General features: G+C 44.2%; 3 protein-coding genes and 1 long non-coding RNA gene across 10 annotated transcripts in view; 1 reads left to right on the top strand and 3 right to left on the bottom strand.

Moving 5' to 3' along the window:
• Window positions 1–739: 739 nt before the first annotated feature.
• Window positions 740–4,484, bottom strand: pla2g12b (phospholipase A2, group XIIB). Of its 2 annotated transcripts, none has more exons than XM_079363568.1 (4): window positions 3,241–4,484; window positions 2,664–2,752; window positions 2,411–2,576; window positions 740–1,914 (listed from the first exon to the last, which is right to left on the bottom strand). In XM_079363568.1, the coding sequence occupies exons 1-4, from the start codon at window positions 3,872–3,874 to the stop codon at window positions 1,796–1,798; spliced, it is 1,008 nt and encodes a 335-aa protein (XP_079219694.1). In that variant the 5' UTR covers window positions 3,875–4,484; the 3' UTR covers window positions 740–1,795. The 2 variants fall into 2 exon arrangements, with proteins under 2 accessions (XP_079219694.1, XP_079219695.1); XM_079363569.1 differs by having other exon boundaries at window positions 2,676–2,752.
• A 280-nt stretch (window positions 4,485–4,764) lies between these two features.
• Window positions 4,765–8,324, bottom strand: LOC306835982 (uncharacterized protein). Of its 3 annotated transcripts, XM_079362826.1 has the most exons (11): window positions 8,261–8,324; window positions 7,713–7,913; window positions 6,995–7,617; window positions 6,679–6,801; window positions 6,140–6,193; window positions 5,781–5,896; window positions 5,640–5,701; window positions 5,356–5,540; window positions 5,142–5,195; window positions 4,972–5,033; window positions 4,765–4,885 (listed from the first exon to the last, which is right to left on the bottom strand). In XM_079362826.1, exons 3-11 carry the CDS (start codon window positions 7,613–7,615, stop codon window positions 4,843–4,845), a joined length of 1,320 nt encoding a protein of 439 aa, XP_079218952.1. In that variant the 5' UTR covers window positions 7,616–7,617; window positions 7,713–7,913; window positions 8,261–8,324; the 3' UTR covers window positions 4,765–4,842. The 3 variants fall into 3 exon arrangements, with proteins under 3 accessions (XP_079218952.1, XP_079218951.1, XP_079218953.1); XM_079362825.1 differs by lacking the exon at window positions 7,713–7,913; XM_079362827.1 differs by lacking the exon at window positions 7,713–7,913 and having other exon boundaries at window positions 6,727–6,801.
• Window positions 8,325–9,272: 948 nt separating this feature from the next.
• pde10a (phosphodiesterase 10A) overlaps window positions 9,273–15,633 on the bottom strand; it is a 63,553-nt gene continuing 57,192 nt past the window's right edge. For all 4 annotated transcript variants that reach the window (XM_079363456.1, XM_079363457.1, XM_079363458.1 and 1 more), the window contains exons 18-22: window positions 14,888–15,060; window positions 14,663–14,774; window positions 14,391–14,471; window positions 13,904–13,992; window positions 9,273–11,554 (exon numbers count right to left, since the gene is read on the bottom strand). In XM_079363456.1, the coding sequence (XP_079219582.1) occupies window positions 11,452–11,554; window positions 13,904–13,992; window positions 14,391–14,471; window positions 14,663–14,774; window positions 14,888–15,060 (558 nt within the window). In that variant the 3' untranslated portion in view covers window positions 9,273–11,451. The remainder of the gene's footprint in view (window positions 11,555–13,903; window positions 13,993–14,390; window positions 14,472–14,662; window positions 14,775–14,887; window positions 15,061–15,633) is intronic.
• The window catches only part of LOC306836407, a 124,030-nt gene continuing 120,389 nt past the window's right edge, over window positions 11,993–15,633 (top strand). The window contains exon 1 of the long non-coding RNA XR_013780776.1: window positions 11,993–12,075. This is a non-coding gene — a long non-coding RNA (uncharacterized lncRNA). The remainder of the gene's footprint in view (window positions 12,076–15,633) is intronic.

Here is a 15,633-nt window from a genome sequence, read left to right as displayed (position 1 = left end):
TCGTTTACACGGAAAAATCGTTTTTGAATGCAGCTGAACTTTTTATAAAAATGCTAATTCAGTTTGGTTGGTTCAATAATTCCTAAGAAAGGACATCAATAAACATCCAGACTTGACATTTATACTCCAGTGCACGTGGAAATGTGCACGTTGTTGAATTACCACGCTACAGTACACACACTGATAAGCAGCCATCTTGTTGTAGAGTACTTCAGCACGACGCTCGTGAGCTAATTTAAATAAGTGACGGTTTGTTTTGAGGTGCAACTTCCTGCTTTGTTACTGTTATGATCTAAAATGAAAAACACATCTATTCATAAACGTGCACATCACACACAGGCATGAAAACTGTTACGGCTGTTCAAGGTAGAAATACTGACAAGTAATGTTCTGAACTTTATAGTAAACACATTGAACACAATTCAGGAGACCACAAGGAGCGACTCGTTTTATTTCAAGTTATCCCGATGATTGTGAAAGTAGCATTCCCTCAGTGCTCCCTCTGCACCCCCCCCCCCATCCCCGTACACCCTCTAAAGCCACGCCCCCTCACGTACTTGCACAAAAAACTACACGTCTCATTCAGCGGTAAGTAAACTCACAGTATGAAGACTGTCATAGCTTTGAGTGTGAGCTTGTGCACGAGAGAAGGGAATGAGCAGGGAGACATGGAGGCCTGTGATTGGTTCATCAGATTGGTACCTCGTGGCAGACATTGGTCCAAGTTTTTACAGACTGATACAGATGATGGATTTTATTTGTTCCTTTTTCAGAGAACCTGAGTTATTAATTTCTGTCAGGACCTAAAGACAACTTCAACAGGAATCTGAAAGGACTGACCCTGCCTTTATAAAACCTACCAAGGCACACGAGTCCAGATGATCTGGTGGCGTGTTGGTCTTCTCTCGTACATACACATAATAATGTACCGAAAAAAAGTCTCATATTACTATTTATGCTCAGTGTCAGTCACGGTGCTGCTGAAAATCACTCCAGTCCTGCTCAATACATCCAAGTTTGTGCCTCTCTGCCACTTTGCCTGGCAGAGCAATTTCCTGACATTAAAGTGAATGACATTTCTATTAGAAATCAGTCAGAGGGGCCACAGTCCATTTGTAACAAGTACAAGCATGAAGGATGCCTTTTCTAGGTCACCCGTTCGAGGCACTTCATCCGGCTCGATTACAGCATGAAGATTTAGTGGATTTATGAAACCGGTTAATGATTTACGCCGCTTCACACTGACTTGAAATATACCAGTGGAACATCCCGGGACAGACTTTTTTTTTGTTTAATCGATAGCCGTGGAGGACGTCGGACATTCGAGTCATTTATGCACGTTTCATAAATCAGACGTTTCAGCTCGCATCAATCGTTTCAGTTAAACGCTTCTGAGCAGATTATTCATTCATGTGAAAATAACAAGCACTAACAAGGTGTCGTAATCGTTCCAGGCAGACACAGAGAAGCATGTGCATCACAGTAATGATTTTGTCTCTGTATCCAGGGGAAAGTAAAACTACAGAATCCTTCCCATCAGGCAGTTTGTTTGGAGTCATCACAGTAATTAACGATAATGGAGTCATAGAGGCCTAAAAACAGACGGAGGAAGGTGTGTGAGGGACTCGTTCACATTTTGAAAGATATTCGCCGAGAAAAACCTGAGAAACGGCTCATTTACATTCCCTCCCGCGTACATCTTTTTGAACTCCTCTTCAAGAGAGCTCCTTCACAAAGAGTCTATAAATACACAGTCTGATCTGTGGGGAAGGTATTTTTGTGAAAGCGTCCAGTGTCACAGTTCGTCCCTCTCCTCTCCCGCGCAGACACACGCCGCCCTCTGGCTGTTCATGTACGGCCTACAACCAAGAGTCCACACTGTGTTGAAGAGGGTGTCGGCCATCGATTCACAGGCTGCGAGGAGGAGACGAGAGAGGGGGGGCGAGAAGAGAGAAAAGTATCAAAGATGTTAAAACCATCCTGCAGATTCTGCTGGAGCAAGAAAAGAGGAAAAGATGTCCAAAACCTAAACAGAGGACGTGAAGTTACACTAAACATCAGCAGGCACAACCTTGAGTTTAAAGGTCACATATTATCAAAAATACACTTTCTAATAAGAGACACCAGGGGAGGGGAGGGGAATCCCACTGTGACATCACAAGGAGAGCAGATTTAAAACAGAGCTTATGCAGACCACAAAGAAAAGGACTGGATGTCTTTATTTGACATGTTGTGGGTTGGTAGACACTCAGGTCTTTAAAAGCGCTCTCTGACATTTGTAGTGTCTGAATCCCTGCAGTGATGCTGATAAAACTGAGAGCGTCACACACACTTTGTTGTCCTCTCTACAGCTGCACTCGTGGAAGCCTCAAACAGCTTCGCACAGGACTTAAAATATCAGATAACTCACCTTCCACCTTGGACACAAAGCCCAGGCTCTTGTTGACGTCGGAGCAGAGGGCATGAAGACACGAGCGAAACTTAGAGTCGCAGTCGTACTTGCTCGCTCCGCAGGTGTCGTAGCACACGTCGAGCTGGTCGCAGCACTGTTTCATCGCCGGGATCCCCATGTCGAGCTGTCACGAGACAGAGCGTGAGTCAGAACACGTCAGAACACGTACACATCATTTCTTTGGGTCAGCCGGGCTGAACAGGCCACCTACAGCAGCATTCACCTGGAATCCAACCAGAGAGGAGCTGCAGCCGTTGGGCTCGGGGAGCTGGTAGCCGGGACGAGGCTGAGGAGTCTCTCCTGTTAAAAAAGCGAAGGCCCATTAATGACCTCAGCATGTCGTCATGTACCTACATAACCGTGTATCTCTGATAAGATGTGACTTCTGTTCGAGAACATCTGCATTGATTGCATAACTGTAAGTACATCTGCCTTCCAGACTGATAACCACGACGTGTTCAGGTTTCATTATCAGCAGCCTCTCTGTCTCAGATAACACGTAGCAGATAAACTGACAGCAGAGGGGTTGGTTGATTGGTTGATTGATTGATTTAGATTCTAAAGTGTGCAAAACAAGCAAATGAATATTTGAATACACACGATGAAACGATCAACTTACAGAATTTCTGTCCTAATTCAAACGTGCAAAAAACAAACACTTGGGAGGCAGATGAAAATTGGATGTGGAGAATATAATTATATTGACTTTTAGGAAAAAAAGATCTGCAAGTTCTCCGCTGATTAGACATCTCTGAGCACACATGAAGAGTTAAAAGATGAACTCTTACCGTATCGGCACTTGTACTGGCACACGCCACCCTCTCCCCCCACCAGCTCCACCATGGACTCAAAGTAGCCGTGCATGTTTTGTAAACTATTTCGAATCGAGTTGAAGCTCCAGCTGCTCCTCTCTTCCTGAGCCAACGGCGTGCTGCTCAGGGCCTCGTCGGTCTGGACTGCTTTGATTTCGTTGTCCTCTTCCTCCTCTTGAGCAGGTGTCTGACGGGATTCGTCGGATGTTTTCTCCTGGGCGATTTCTTCCTCGGCGGGTTTCTGCTGAGTGACAGTTTCCTCCTCAGAAGGTTGTGTCTCGGTTACATCTTCACCTGTAAATGTTTCCACAGCAGGGGCCTCACTTTTTGTCTCTGGCTCTTCCTCCACTTCAGGTTTGTCTGCAGCTGGGTTATCAGCTTCTGCCCCTAAATTGTTCATTAAATTAAAGAGGGAATTAGATGCAGGTTTCTCAGCTGCAGGGGGGTCATCCACTGCGACGTCGGCAGGAGCTGCATCGAAATCTGCTGCATCTGTGACAGCAGGAGCCTCCTCGTCCTCCTCCTCCGCTCGGGCCTGGTAGTGGCCTAGAGTGGCACAAATGGCCGCAGACACACAGAGGAGGAGCAGGAGCGCAGTCCGGAGCAGCATGATGTCGTTGACAGGTCGACAGGAGCACAAAGACTGAGCGACAACAACACACTCTGCTTGTACTGACTCTGCCAGCCGGAGAGCAGACTTTGACCGGTGATTAGGTGCGAGCACACAGCAAGGCAGTCCGTCATGTTGAGGGGGCAAAGGTCAACCACATGTCAATCAAAAGAGAGCTGAAATCATTCCCCTAATCCACTGTTTGTTGAGCAAATTAAATCAGTCATTTAATCACAGGTTTGTCCACAAAGATGTCCACTAATTGGATATTTACGACTCAGAAGTCAAACTGGAGCCAAACTGTCTTTTTAGCACTCGGCCTCTCTAATGCTGACATTTCATTCACGACCTTTATGAAGACATCACAAACACCAAACGGTCCTCTCTCTGTTTTTCATAAAGGTCAGAGACTCAAACATCAACACAGGAGAAGAACAAACAGATCACATGATTCATTCAGCAGGTCTCTGCTGCCCTCTTGTGTTCGATGAGTGACATGCAGCGAGTGATTGGGAATCTTAGCCACTAAAGTTTTTGTTTTAAACAAGTTATTATCAGATCCTAATTGGGCCACTGAAGCTACATCTTCAGCTGGACTCTACCGGACCACTTCTCCTCTCTTTCTGATGCAATCAAGGACAGGTTTGTTAAGTTGCTGCCGAGCCTTCGCGCTTGTGGAGCTATTGAACTTTAAAACATTCTGACGTAAACATGAGCAGTTTCTAAGCTGCTGATTTCCAGCTGCTGGTTGCTGCACATTCAAGGTTCAAGGTTCAAGGTTCAAGGTTCGTTATTGTCAATTCCAAAATATGTCAGACATACAGTGAAATCGAAATTTAAGGATCTGATGTGATATTTCTAGTACAGAGTGTGAAGATGATGCGTTATGATCATGCAGTAGGTGGGTTTAAATATAATTTTTTTATCTGAAGAGTTCATCCCGCAGGTCAGTTGCTGATGAAGGTTTTTCACTCTGTCAGCAGATCACAGTGGATATTGTTCCACAACATCCTGGAGGTGAAACGTTAGAAAGTGTCAGTCAGATCTGTCAAAGGTCAAAGGTCAAAGGTCTATTGTGTGTTTCTGTGATAATGTACCGTCTGGTGGCCTTGCTTGCTTTCTCTCTGTCCAGCAGCATGTCGATATTGTTCTCCAGATCCTTCAAGGAACCATCACAGAGTTAAAATCGTGGCAGCAGGAAATGTATTTAAAATCAGTGCTGCTGGAAAAGTGATGATAAGGTGGGAAGAGGGTCAAACTCCCTTGCCTTGTTGGCGGCCTTCAGTCTGTGATTTGAGGCTATCAGTCTCATTATCTCAGTCTGGAAACAAACCAGGGAAAAAAAGTTGAAGAAACAGCATTTTAACGACTCCCACACTCACACACACACACACACACACACACACACAGACATACAGTCTGATTCTACGTCTGAACGCTGTATGGTTGTATGGTGATTCAGGCAGCATGTGTCTCTGCACCTTTTTATCTTTGATACACCTTTCCGTGCTCGTGGTCGTAGAAGTCGGCACCAGTTTCTCCTTCATCTCCTCCTCCAGCTGTTGGACCTGCCTCCACATGTCCAACACTTTAAGCCTCTTGGATTGGACGCCGTCAGCGCAGTCGATGGCCGTCCTGTCGCCCCTCAGCTCTGACGGCGATGGATCTGTCCAAAGACAGAAACAAAGAAACCTGCAGGCGTATTTAAAAAGAACTCCCACACGGTCCTTCTGTGTTCATTTACATTACAGACACGCAGGCTTACCCGTCACGTCATTGTCCTCGGGGCCTTTTTTAGCTCGAACAACCTTTAATTCATTTTGAACACTGAGGCAGAAAGAAAAGGACAAAGTTGTTTAAACAGACAGGTACAGAGAAATGTGCATGAGACAGATCCCTGCAGTACCGTTTGTTCTCCTCTAGAGCTCCTCGGACCTCCTGTTCAAGCCTGCTGACCTCCTCTTCAGCCTCGTCCAGCTCCACGCCTCTGACTCCGCCCCCGCTGACGGACGTTTTCAACGACTGCGACAGAACAACGAAAGAGAACGACATGCTCGATATGCGACTCCCTCGTTCTTCTTCTCTTTCTCTCTGACGATCGTCAACGCACAAACAATCATAAAACACAAACCAGACAGTGAAGACGTGATAAAGAGGGAAGACGTGTCTCAGTTTAAGAGCCGATAAACATGTAAGACTTGTAACAAAACTTCCCCCGCAGTGATGAGCTGCGTCTGACGTGATTTATGGAGAACACATGTTTACCGTGTCAGGTGTTTGGGAAGCCATCAGGTGGTTGAGATACAAATCATACTCCGTCTGGAAGACAAAAAAAACCACACATTATTTAAAACCTTGACATTTGTTATCTGTAATATTTGTCTTGATGTTTTAAATCTCAACAAGATTGACGACATAAACATGTTTGTTGTCTGCTGTGTTAGTCAACTCTGCGTCACACTGCAGCTGATGGAGGGAACTGAAGACTTTAAAACTTACATAATCTGCAAATCCCACTTGATTCATTAAAAGGCTGCACACTAATAGCACCAAACATTTTGACTTACAAGACGAGCGAAGCAAAGAAACATCAAGTTTTTATGACTCGGAGACGTTTTTATGAATGAGCTCTGATCCAACAGTTGCCCTCTGCTGAACCGCTCCCCAGCCAATCGTGACCAGGTTCCAGTTGTTGCTCTACTTCCGCCTGCTACACCAGGGACTCGCTCTCTCTCTCTTGGCTCTAATACGTCTGAAAGCACATGCTAAAAATGTGCTAGTGGGTACAGAGGAAATGGAAAAACCTTAATTTCCCTCAGGATGCGTCCAAACACTGGCGAGCCGTCACATACATCATCAAAGACGTCACTGAACACGGCAAGGCGGTCTCTGCTGGGCCGGCTCTGCACCGACAGCTTCTCCAGCTCCTGGGTGTGACACACACACACACACACACACACACACACACATAAAAGATGCTTGTGTGCATGTTTTTATTCATGCACCTTGTGCTTGAGTGTTATTGAGATCTTTGCAGAATTTCCATCTGGTGAAGAATGGAAATATTAGCACGCCTTACATTTAAAAACATGATGTTATGACTCCTGTGACCATCCTTACCCTTTTCAGTTTCCTCTCGTGTGTTTCAGCAACATATATTCCAGCCCAGTGCTCCTGCTTTGCGATGACTTGCCTGCCTAAAAGTCGTTTCGGCCCAACCTGTCCCACATTTTTCAGGCCCTCCCGGTCAGAGAGGCTCCCGCTTGATTGCAGTTTCCCCGCCGGATCTGAAGGAGAGTCTGACCTTTTCTGCTGCACAGGCAAGGAGTTTGACAACAAGCAAACAATCTCAGGTAGGCTTATATCTTTCTCTATTTTGTCTGCATGTGAAGAGCAATCAGTGATTTGATCCTCTCTTGACCTCGAGACCTCACGCTGCACTAAGCAAGTGGAAAACTCAGAGGGAGGGGGTTTGACTTCTTTCCTCTTTACATGGGTCAGGGGATTAATCTGTTTCTGCCAGTGCATCAGAGCGCTTTGTGGATCCTCCTGGCCCTGAGATGCCCTCCAAAAGAACTTCTCCACCTCCCTTTGGGGCAGACTCTGGTTCAGGCTACGAGGCCCTAAGTGACCTGAGGAGTAGGTCTGGATATCTGCCTTCTGACCAGCTTCAGCAGCCAGCAGCAGTCTGTGGATATCGCCCCCAAAATCCCCCTTCTTGGTCTTGTCGTTGCCGGACATGGCTGTGAATGCAAATGAAAAGTTTGTTAGTAAATGCACAAAGTTACAAACAACACTCAAACACATCAAGCACTGCAAATCCATGTTTTTACTCAACCTTGATTGAACCATTGAGAACCATCTTTTTTAAAGGAGACCTGAACGAGACAGTCAGCAGCAAAAACAAGAAGTCACAGACGTAAACATCGAGGGAGACAAAAACACTCATATCTGGATCAAAAGAGAACCATGATGAGTCAAATCTGGGATTCAGAGAACACAACGTCCTATTGAATCTGCTTCCAGAACAGGAAATAACCTGTAAAAAATGTTGATAAAAAATGGATCGCTGTATTTGCTTATAATGAGACAAGAGAGACAAAGAAAACACAGAATACTGAATCAAACTCCACAAAATGTTATTTTATAAAGGCCAGGTGCGTCATGTCTTTTAATTAGTTTAGAAGAATATTGACCATATTACTTAGCCGAACGGTTCCTGAAAGTATGGATTAATATTAACAAACTATATGCCTTATATAACCTTCATCCATAATCCGTATTAAATCAGTATGGTTACATACAATGCCCCGTATGTTCGTAAACTTTACTTTAATATCATTTTAAAGTATTTTTAAAAAGCAGGCTAACACACAATAAGCTCACCTGTTAGATCATTTCACCTGCGTGCCCTGCCATGACACAACACAAAAACAAACTTTCTTCTTCGGGACCTGTCTGCGCTCTACTTGGTTGCCAAGGAGACCGAACCGCGTAATGTCTGCGTATACTGAGTTGCGTTCAGTGTCTTGGTGATAATAGTACCCATGAGCTTTCAGGTGCGAGATCTCGTTTGTCTTGTACATCATGAGACAAATAAGCTGCATTACAAAGAATATATCTAGGTGACGTTGCTGGCTACATGCAGCACTTAATTATTTCCCCCCCCCCCCTTATAGATGGGTTACGTTGTTGTATCTAATTGCATGTTATTGTGAAGTGGCCATTGCAGTAATCTTGGTTTCTTTTCATAAATAAATGTTAGGAAAGGTTAATAATTAGGAGAATTTAAAGCAACTATATTAAACCTTTCCACTTTTAAACAGTAGTTTTAAAGTTGATCTAAAAGTACAGTAACTGTTAATAGGGAGCAAAGCATCTTGCTCATATGCACAGAGATCTCCTCTGCACTATGTCACTTTTTACAGATCTCCCTTGTTGCACCAGTTCACACAGCAGCCTTCAGATATAAAAAGAAGCCTGTCAGCTCGTCTCTGTACTGTTTGATATACAACCACTGAGGCTCTGGGACGGAGAACGATGACTCCTTGGTGTGAGAGGAGAGAGGTTGTGCGGTGTGTCAATCTAGAGTAGGCGTGGCCAAACTACAGTTTATTTTGGTTGTCATTTCTGGAGCTCACGCGCAACATCTATGAGATGAAAAAGTCACACGTTCCCACATAAAGTGCAATCAACGAGACAAGTCAGCCAACACTGTCACAACTTTTAAAATAACCAGTAGTAAAATATTTGAAAGACAAAGTCAAATAGAAACAAACAAGGATCTGACACAAAGGTGTTTTTCAGGTATTTAATAAAAGTCATTTGGGCTACTGCTCTTACATTTACAGTTGAGACATTCCGCTTTATTCTGGGTAACAGTAACATGTCGAGACCGTTTTGTTTATCTTAATGTTTACTTTGTACAAAACAAAAAAGGCCAACATTGTTTCTCTTCGTATAAAAAATATAAGTTAATTTAAATTTTAACTCTAATTAAGAAAATAACAATAGTAATAATAGCAATAATAATAATTATAATAATAATAATAATAATGATAAAGATCATAAGCTAAACATAGTGCAGACAATGGGATATAACTGGTGCTGAAAAGTAGGAAGGGACAGTGCAGTGTTATGGACTTAAACCATGTTCTCAGGAGGGGGCGCTGGAGGGCAAGGGACAGTCAAGTCATCACACACACACTCATGCATGCACACGCACACACGCACTGTACACACCCAGTCAGAAAGTGCATGACCGCCATTCAGTTTAGCACCATCAGAGCACACATCCGTACAGACTACTCCCTAGATTGCACACAGTATACACCTTATTACCGTATATGCAAAACTATATAGAAACTTCAGTTCAGGTGCATGCTAGTTGTTGCTCTTGGTTGAAGCTTACTGGAAGCGATTCTAGAAAAGTAAGACAGAGCACGTCATGGAAACTGTCACCAACGAGGATCTGCACTGAACAAAACATTCATGGTAACGAACAATCACACACATTTGGGAGCCACAGTACCAGTTGTTAAAACAAATGATTCAAGGGGTAATTTCAGTCTTGGAGGGACAATGTCCACTGGAATGATGGTTAAAGACAATGTTTTTGTCTCTTGGAAGATCTTGGAAACTTGTTTTGGAAGTCCCCCCCCCTCCCTCTCCCACCCCCACATGCAAGTCCTTGGAGAGAGATCATCTCCGTCTACATGTCAGGGGAATCTGGGGAGCTTCTGCAGCCAATGCTCTGAAGTTACAACCCGAAATAAAAAAAAAAATGAATTTGAAAATCATGTGAAATTACAAAGCAGATGATTGTTGAGGCTTCTGCTGAGCTGCTTTGAGAGAGAGTGTTCAGTGTTTGAAACGTTTTAGGCTACAGCTTGATGTCAAGAACTTGAAGAAAAACGTGATCAGCTACAACTTATTCCACTCTTCATTTATCGTCAATAACTCCTAACGCTGCCTCGACATCACGTAGACAGCGCTGTAAAAAGTTGACTGCCACTGCAAACAAACGCATCTGTATAATCCACTGACACACTTTGTCGACTTGTGCAGTATCCTCATGTTAACGTGTTTTATTCATGCTTGTAAAAATGATTACTGATTAATGAGGAGGAACCAGATTTTAGAGTCAAATTATTTATGATGAGATTGTGGGGTGAAACATGTTTCGAGAGTGGAAATTCGATAGTGTGCAGGCTCGGCTTACGATAAGTGATGTGAGAAGGATGCTATTTGTGCATCTTTTCTCGTCCTGCATGCATCATTAGGGGGGGCAGGGGGGGGCAGTGCTGTGGGCTCCACTTCAGGGAGAAACATTGTGACTCTCTTGTGACTGTGTTCACAAGTGTGGACATTATCTAACTCCTCTCGTCACAGTTCATCCACGTTTAGTAGATTCTGCTGCGGGGGGATTTCTGCCATCTCCACCTAGAATAGGCTGTATGTCTTTATTCAAGTACTGCAAAGGATTTTTGCTCAAAAATTAATAAAAAAAAACACATTCACCTTCTCAGTAAGGTGGCATGACACCACGCATCTGCTCTACACATTCCTTCTGTCTCTGGGAAAACCTTGCTGAAGTAGTGCGCGTATGATAAACCTACCACAGAAGGCAAACAGTACCATTAAAAAAAAAAAAAAAAAGCCTGAACCCATGACTATGTTTCACATATTGTAGCCTGTAAAAGGTTCAGAGTAAGGCCTCTGCAGATACAAGACCATAAAAGAATCAGCTCAAATAAAAAAAAAAAAGAAATAAAACAGCAAAACTAAAACGGCACAAGTCCATTCTACCAAGCAACCTCCCGAGCTGAGTGGATGCAGATAGACGGCTAAGAGTCTCTCCACGTCGTCCGTCTGTCAGTCTCTGGGAGCGGTGAATCCGTCAGTGTTGACACCTCCGTCACCCAATGAGGTAACTGTGTGTTTTCAAAGTCAAGTCGCTTCCAGCCGATCTGCCTCCTGCTTCCACAGGATTGTGGGTTCTTCCATGCCTACAGTTTCACGACCATGGCAGGATTCGGGTTGTATTCCTTTGGCGGGCCAGAAACCCCCTTTGGTAGTCAGTTATCCACCTTGACGGGGCCTGAAGAATCTGACGGCCGGTTGGGCATGATGTCCTCCAACTCTCCCCGCGAAATCTTCTCCCATTGGCCCAGGTTCTCCCTGCAAACACAAAACACCTCCATCATATTCTGCAGGTTTTGAAGTTAAAGGTCAGATCTCTTCCTCCTCTTCATCAAGTTTAAATAAATCTCAGAGCTCCTCTTCATCATGTGTGAAGGGTGTTGTTGTAAATCCACTCTGATCCTGTATTTGATCATGTCTATAAACCCCTCTATTTCAGCCCTGCTCAGAACAGGCTGTTTCTGTGTCTGTAGCTTTAAATATGTAAATGAGCTGTGTCTGACCACGCCCCCTCTCTGGAAGGGCTCGGGTGTACTCGCTGCTTTCTGGCTCCATGTCCTATTGTTTACGGTGAGAAGGCAGACTCAGAGGGCAGAACAAACACCTAGCTGTGGGAGTGTCACCCACCTGGGGGAGGGGCTACTGCCCTTTGTGATGTCATGAAGGGAACATCTCCAAACGATTTGAACACACATTTTCTAAAAAGTGGAGCAGGCAGAAGATGGAGAGGATGGACTTTTCTCATCATTGGGGGTTTTTTAGACAGAATAGAGAAACATGTAAAATCCTATTTTACATAATATGTGACCTTAAAAATTATTTTTCAAGGTTCTTTCACGCTTGGAAATATTAACTAATTTCACAATCCTTCAAACACTTGAATTTCCTCTGCAGCCAGTTTTCACAACACAAACAAGCCAACTATGATCTTTCCTAAATAAATTACAAAACAAGTCTCATCCTTAAATGGATTAGGCAGTTTTTAAGAGGACAATGGTAACTGCTGCTAATTTCTCGTTTTTGTTACTTTAATCTAAATGTTGATGTCCTATTGTAAGTAGTGATGGGAAAGCTTTTTGGTACAAAACACATTTTCACTCTGCTGCCACAAGGGAGTGCATCAGCTGCTGTGGACGGTGTGAGCGTCGATCGGCAGAGTCAGAACTTCAAAATATGAAACCTGAAATTCTACAAAAGGATGAAAACGATGATTAAGTAGAAGAAGTGAAACGATGACCAGAAAATGTGCAACAATCCTCGTCACAAAAATGTCTCAAAATCAAACAGACTATAACAGGTAATATGAATTCACACTTTAACTGTGGTCAAATCTAAAATATCAGAGGTCCCACTCTGCAGCAGTGTCATGCATTAGTCATCTGCTGTAGCTGTTCTATCACTTCTTGTTGTCATCAAGGTAACCTCCCCCCCTCCCCCCCGCTCCTCTGTGCTATAATGAGCCTGACGTTCGAGTGCACATAGCGCTGCCCTTTGCTGCCATTCCATTTAATTATCAGGCCTGATGCAGTTTACACGTCTGTGGCTGATCCCACAACAAGCAGCCGGGCTCCGCGGGGTCTGGGCCTGCTGCCCACCCAGAGCCCCGCGCTGACGTACAGCAGGAGCTTAAATATTACACCGCTCGCTTTGTTTGCATTCCCCACAGATCAAGGTCACTACGTGCCACAGAAGGGCAAGTGGGTGTGCAACACGATCCCACTCAATAATAAGAAACGACACGTATAAATACATTCTCACACTCCTACTGAAGGAGACATTCACACATGCTGATGCACAGTTTCCTCTTAGCATACAACCAAGATTTATTTTGGGGATTTTTATGTCTGTGTTTAGAGACAGTGGCGGCGGATAGCGTCATGAAATCAAGAGAGAGAGAGCGAGCGAGAGAGAGAGAGAGAGAGAGAGAGAGAGAGAGAGAGAAATGCTTGGATGACAACATCCTCCGCACATAGGGAGCGTGCACCAACCACTATTTCACTGATGCTCCCAGATCACAAAAAAAATCCAAGTAACAAAGGGCTCCATCAGGGGAGAAAAATAAATCAAGTTATTCATTCTTTAGGTTTTAACGCAGAATCGATATCACCAGGATGTCAGCGAAGTGATGAGACGTGGAAAAGAAAGAAGAACAGCTCTGACGGGATTCGTTTCTACTCTGACATCTGCTCGAGGATCTCATAAGACACTTAGAGGTCAGAGATTTAGCAGGGAGAAAGATCATGAAGGAGTTGAACATAATTTTCCATTTTATTGTGAGAAAGACTTAAAAAGGTTAAAAAACAGGATGTGTTGATGTGTCGGTGATGTTTGAAGCTCAAATTAATTTTAAAGAAAACCTGTACTGTTTCGTTTTTAACTTCAGAGAAATATCGTAACATTTTCACAAGCACACACACACACACACACACACACACTCAAACACATGCGTCAGTCAGTTCCTTCTAAAATCAGCAATAGGGAAAATGAGCTCACAATAAAGCAAAAATGAAATAATACAAAGAACAGTAGTGATAACGTTATTTTAAAGCACAGCTTGGAGGAGGGAACTTTCCTTCACTTTTTAAAAAGACAGCGTCGTGCTCTCACCTGCAGGCTCTCAGCAGAGGACTGGACGGAGGGAAAAGCTCCGAGAGCGTCGTGTAACATGGGATCGCAACAGCGTTGTAGAATCCCACCTTAAAACGAGACACAAGAAAAACACAAACATGTACTGACATCTAGAAACGAACCCCAGTGTGGTAAAAAATAAACATCACTGTGCTGAATCAGAAACCAGGATACCAGTATTTATCATGCATATGGAGATATGAATAAGCCGGTTTTTGTGTGTGCACGTACAGTTTAACACCGAATCCCAAATACGATCAAAACCAGGATTAGACTCGGGAAAAACAGGAACTTAAGTCCATGAGAACGCACAGAAAGTAACTTCAACTAGCTTCATTTGTGGTAATTCTTCATCATGAACATGCAACAATAATCTACAGTTCTGTGTGTGTGTGTGTGTGTGTGTGTGTGTGTGTGTGTGTGTGTGTGAGAGAGAGAGTAAGAGGGATTAAATTGTTGGTCCTACTTGGCCTTGGGGAACCTCGTGCTTCTTATCTCTGTCCATCATGGGGATCGGCTGCATCCCGATCTTTTTCATCTCGTCTCCCTGCGGAGGAGCCAAACAAAAGGAGAAACATCCTTTCATTCTTGCACACAGTGGCAAACCTTCAGAGCACAAGACAACACGAGTTTGAGGCTTGGAAATGTTTGAACAGCTCGGTGCGGCGGCAGCTAAAGTACAAAAACAGGGTTTTTAAATGGAAGCACAATAATGACTCTAAACTCTAAAACCTGTACCTCAGCCCAGAACTCAGCGTAGATGTCGTTGGCTGTGAGTCGTGTGATTTGCCATTTCTTGGTAACAGAACACAGGTCACATGCTGTCATCATCAGACCAATCACACGGTCCCTGGAGGGGAGAGGAGCCTAGTTTTAGCCACGCGGAGAAACTCAATGTGCTATTTATGTGCTCCAGGTTTGTCTGTCATACGCTGCTGCTGAGACCTCGCGCCGTGACCTGACCTGTGGGTGTGGTTGTCTAAGTCGAGCGCCTGCGAGGTCAGCAGCTCCGTCAGCTGCTGGTGGTTGTTGAAGTACAGGGCGAGGTCGGTGGCGATGATGGCCTTCCTGATGATCTCCAACACCTGCTCGTACTCGCTGGAATTCAGGTTGGAGAAAATATTGTGCCCTTCCAGCTATGAGAAACAAAGAGATCAATAAAAAAGCAAAAGCTCCACTTATGAGGCGTTCAGCTCAGCTGCACTGCAACGTAGTCGTCAAAAAGTTCCTGTCAGGCTCACACCCTCCCTGCAGATCCTGGAGGTTACACATGGGGTCGCTCACAACTAAATCATATGAAACTTTCTAACAGTAACAGGCAGTGTGTGAATGTAGATGACCTTATAAACAGAAGGATATAAACTCGGGGTTAAGAATGACTTAACCAGGGAATGCACTTTGTGTTTGTGAACACTGGAACGCTGTTATCTTGACCTGAACTTCCTCCTCACGGCGCTTTCACACATGCAACAAACTTTCAGGACTGAGCTGCAGGTGGGAACACAAACGGCTGAGTTTTCTCTTCGACTTCACCCAGAATATTTCTTGCAATCTTCCTCCTCAAAGGAAAAATGTTCAAGAAAATGCAGTTTGTGGAGAAGACGATCATATCCTGCAGCATGCTCAGGACCATGACCGAATGCTCATATCCTTGGGTGTCTGTGGATGCTCGAATGTTTTCTTCCTGTGTGTGCTTCAGGGGGACCACG

The sequence above is a fragment of the Symphodus melops genome, assembly GCF_947650265.1.
Source record: "Symphodus melops genome assembly, chromosome: 15".
NCBI classification, from domain to species: Eukaryota; Metazoa; Chordata; class Actinopteri; order Labriformes; family Labridae; genus Symphodus; species Symphodus melops.
This window is presented reverse-complemented; position numbering and strand designations above follow the sequence as displayed.